The sequence below is a fragment of the Papaver somniferum genome, chromosome 3 (genome assembly GCF_003573695.1).
Source record: "Papaver somniferum cultivar HN1 chromosome 3, ASM357369v1, whole genome shotgun sequence".
Classification (NCBI taxonomy): Eukaryota; Viridiplantae; Streptophyta; class Magnoliopsida; order Ranunculales; family Papaveraceae; genus Papaver; species Papaver somniferum.
The window spans coordinates 210,351,805-210,355,783 of NC_039360.1; the positions used below are offsets into that span (position 1 = coordinate 210,351,805).

The 3,979-nt window shown below is 37.5% G+C and overlaps 1 protein-coding gene across 4 annotated transcripts; it reads left to right on the forward strand.

Moving 5' to 3' along the window:
• The first annotated feature begins 278 nt into the window (after positions 1-278).
• Positions 279-3,506, forward strand: LOC113358550. 4 transcript variants are annotated; one of them, XM_026602146.1, is made up of 5 exons: positions 279-432; positions 1,095-1,321; positions 1,833-1,849; positions 1,944-3,080; positions 3,188-3,506. In XM_026602146.1, exon 4 carries the CDS (start codon positions 1,996-1,998, stop codon positions 3,061-3,063), a length of 1,068 nt encoding a protein of 355 aa, XP_026457931.1. In that variant the 5' UTR covers positions 279-432; positions 1,095-1,321; positions 1,833-1,849; positions 1,944-1,995; the 3' UTR covers positions 3,064-3,080; positions 3,188-3,506. The 4 variants fall into 4 exon arrangements, with proteins under 4 accessions (XP_026457931.1, XP_026457932.1, XP_026457929.1 ...); XM_026602147.1 differs by having other exon boundaries at positions 280-432; positions 1,985-3,080; XM_026602144.1 differs by lacking the exon at positions 1,833-1,849 and having other exon boundaries at positions 280-432; positions 1,985-3,080.
• Positions 3,507-3,979: the final 473 nt, after the last annotated feature.

Below are 3,979 nucleotides of genomic sequence, written 5' to 3' on the forward strand. Positions count from 1 at the left end.
GTGAGAAAGAGTTGAAAACAATGAAGATTTTACTAAGGACAAGGAATTTTTGCAGAGAAGAGAAAAAGAGTTTTTTTAACCGTGGTCTTTGTATTACGCGATCTTAATGCCGCCTTTGAAATGCGTATTAGATCGGTATCTGTTTGTTATTAGTCCCACTTTCGGACACGTTGCCGAGGAGAGAACCATGCCCCTCACCATGGAGGAAGAAGATTATATGGGTTGAAATATCCACTCTCCCAAAACTATTACAAAAATTGATTCTATAAAAATTGAGATGATATTTGTTTTTGTTTGTGAAAGGTCGAGTCAGGAACCTTAACATATTCTCTCCAACTAATATCACAACAATTTCATTTCAAAACCCTAATTTGGATTTCCTTTCTTTCCAGAGGAAAACAGAAGGAGGGGTCTTTCTCCTTTTGAATAATTGTAAATACCACAACTTTTTTCCTCAATTTTTTTTTTGAATATAATTGTACATGTTTGAGTTATCCATTTGTATGTTAGGTGCATATACTCCTTCAGTTTTTGATTTGTGTTTTTGCTTATGTTGGTATGTTTGATTTTGTAACTGCAATTCTTGGAATTCTCGAGTCCCTGTGAATTGTGATATAAATTCCATTTTGAGGCAAACTGGATTATTTTGTAGTAAGGAATTAGGATCGGGGTTGGACATTAATTTTAAGTATCTGGTTTCTTGTTAGGGAAAGGGGTGTGGATTTTTCAGTTTGACTGTGAAAGTCCGAAATGAATTATTAAACTGATGATATATGTAATGGTTTTTTGTTTTGTTTTGTTTTGTTTTGTTTTGTTTTGTTTTGGGTTACTCATGTTTTCAATTCAATGTAGAACTGAAATCAAGTGTTATTGTCTGTATCCTGTAATTGCAGGGGATCTAAAGTTGGGGTGGGGTGGGGGTGGTTGTCGGGGTGATGTGCTTTTGTTTGTGGTTTGCTTGATTCTTCTTATTACATGCATCATGCTGATAATGCTTTTGAATTGCAAATCCCATTTTAGGGCTGTGAACAGTTGTTTTTTTTGTTTGATTATGTGCACATAATTATCATTCCTGATCACTAGTGAAAGTGCAGGTTTTAGCCTTGTCGGTAATGCTATATAGTGGTGGAAGTTTATTATTCAAGGTCTGTTGGAAATTAAGGACAGTGGATATCTTTCTTGCACTCTTGTTTGAAAGATTGGTCGTTTAGAATATAAGTCGACAAACAAATCAAGATTGCAATTACTGACATATCTAAGCTGGTTAGTGATATTACTGAAGCAACAAGTTAGAGGAATAAAGTTCAGAGTTCTAACCTGTGTAAGTACTCATGTTTTTGCCGCCATTCTTTTGTTTATTAATCCCCTTGCTTATATCGCTAAAGCAGAAATTTCTGTTTGTTTATTGGATATTCTTTGGCGTTTTATTGGAATCACCTTATACTTAAATCTGCTATGTTTTTGCTACTGTCACTGCTGTCATGATCTCTATACGCTAGTAGGTCACCACTACTATAATCAATGTATAAACATTATATAATTAAAATGGACTGCTGAAAAAAGGTGGTGTTCGCAGCTGTGGACCTATATGTGCCTCTGTAATTTAATTGTTGTTGAACAGCACTAGTTTGCTGCAAATTGGAGGATTGGAGAACTAAGATGACAAGTTTTATGGAGTTCTTACTGAAATAGAGTAGCCATATGTATTGTGGAATATTGCTAGGGTAATTGCCTTTGTTGCGCATTGGACTGTAGAACATAAGTAATTGATATTTTATGGACTTAGTCCGCAATATCTGAATGCTGGTCTATTGATGACATTTCTCTTGCAGAGAAAATCATCTTGCAGGTACAGTATTCTTTACCTGCTCGTAGTACATGTTTTGACACCCTGTGGATCATATCTAAAACCTACTTACTATGTTAGTCAGTTCTTTCCACAGAAACATCTGATTGGTATACTGTTTCAAATAACTTAATACAGTGCACACCAAGATGACAGATAAGAAAGTGAGCACTTCCACCAAGACTGAGAATCACGCTCTGCACAAGGAATGGGACGAGGCTTTATGTCCAATATGCATGGATCATCCACATAATGCAGTTCTCCTTGTCTGCAGCTCTCATGACAAGGGTTGCAGGTCTTATATCTGCGACACGAGTTATAGGCATTCAAATTGTTTGGATCGGTATAAAAGATTGACTATTGACCTTAATGACCCCACACTGCCAAATTCCTCCCAACCTGAAAACCAAGATGGCACTTCAGGTGAATATGTTTTAGGGAATTTGGGAATGAGGATCCACTTGGAAGAAGCACAAGAACACAATAACGGAACCTCAAGTGACATAGCAGAAGTTTTTGGAGAAAATAACAGCCAAACCCCATATACTAGTTCTGAGTTTCAGGGTGAGATTATTTCTGAAATGGGTAACTCGCCTGATCAAAGCTTAAACTTGAAATGTCCATTATGCCGTGGAAATGTTATAGGCTGGAAGATTGTAAAGGAGGCTAGAGAATACCTAGATCTGAAACACAGGAGTTGTTCAGGAGATTCTTGTTCATTCACTGGTAACTATAGGGAGCTTCGGAGGCATGCTAGGAGAAGTCACCCAATGGACCGACCGTCTGATGTAAACCCATCAAGACAAGTTGCTTGGCGGCATCTAGAGAGCCAGCGAGAGTACAATGATATTATCAGTGCTATTCGTTCAGTAACACCTAGTGCTATCGTGTTTGGAGACTATGTTATTGATAACGTGGGTAACAATAGAGAAAGTGGCTTAGGAGAAGGAAACGGGTCTGGATTTGCAGACACTTTTTTTCTGTTTCAGATGCTAAGTGCTTCACGACGTGAGCCGTGGAATTTGTCTAGGGCTATGAGAAGGAGGAACCGTTCAGCTGGATCATCTGGTCGTCGATATCTGTGGGGTGAGAACTTGTTGGGTCTTCAAGGTGATGCAGAGGGCTGGAATCCTTCAAATGACCTGGGAGAAGATGTGTCTCCTGTTCCAAGGAGGCGTAGGCGATTCACACAATCAAGACTTGATGAAAACCCATAAACTTAGCATACTAACTGGTAAATTTTACCATCTTTTGTATTAAAGTCTTAATTCTTGTCCAGGATTTTGGAATTCTGATTTTTGTTTGTTTTCTTCGCTGAGCTTGTTGTACATTAATTGGCAGAACTTCGATGGTGTTGTGGCGATGTTTGAATAATCATAATGTGGAATTTAACTCCCAACAGACTTAGCAACCAAGAATTCAGGACTCGAACAGAAGATGGGAAACTGGACTCCATTTGCATTGTCTTTTCAGTCTGTAGGATACATGAAGAATTGTTTCATCGTCCATGTGTATTTGACCAGTAATGTTACTTTTTAGCTCCTTTAGAATTTCTAAATTGAATGTGGAATTGGATTTTCTCATTTCTGTACACCTGGGTGATTGATATTTCACTAGTCATCTCTAGTTCTTTTATTTATTTATTTATTTATTTAATAATCAACTACCTTCGAAAAGGCTAATGATCCCCTCAACGACTGGCAAGAGCCAGATTGGAGGCACAGATCAATACACGGTTGAGTTATGTTTTTTCGCCCATTGAGCAAGCTCATGGGCTACAATTTTTTTTTTTTTGCTATGTCCAATAATTTATTAAGTAAAAAAACGTAATTACAGGAATTACAATCAGGGGCACAAGGCCCCCCATCCCATAAACTAAAGGGGTCAAAAATAACAAAACTTCTCCAAAAGCTAAAAAAAACTCAAGAAACACATAACTGAGAAAACATAATCAAAGAAAAAAAGACTAAACGCCTAAATTTCTTCACTTCCTTTATCGCCATTGATTTCCAGCATATACTCCTCTCTGAAAGAGTCATTTTCAATGAAAGTTCTTCTGAAATTCTCATCCTCAATGAGGTCAAGTGTCTCCACCTCCTCCTTTCTTAATTTAGTGCCACTAGCACTAACATA

Bases quoted from the DNA above. Each gene is read 5' to 3' on its own strand.
- LOC113358550 (XM_026602146.1), top strand. From the start codon at position 1,996: ATGACAGATAAGAAAGTGAGCACTTCCACCAAGACTGAGAATCACGCT.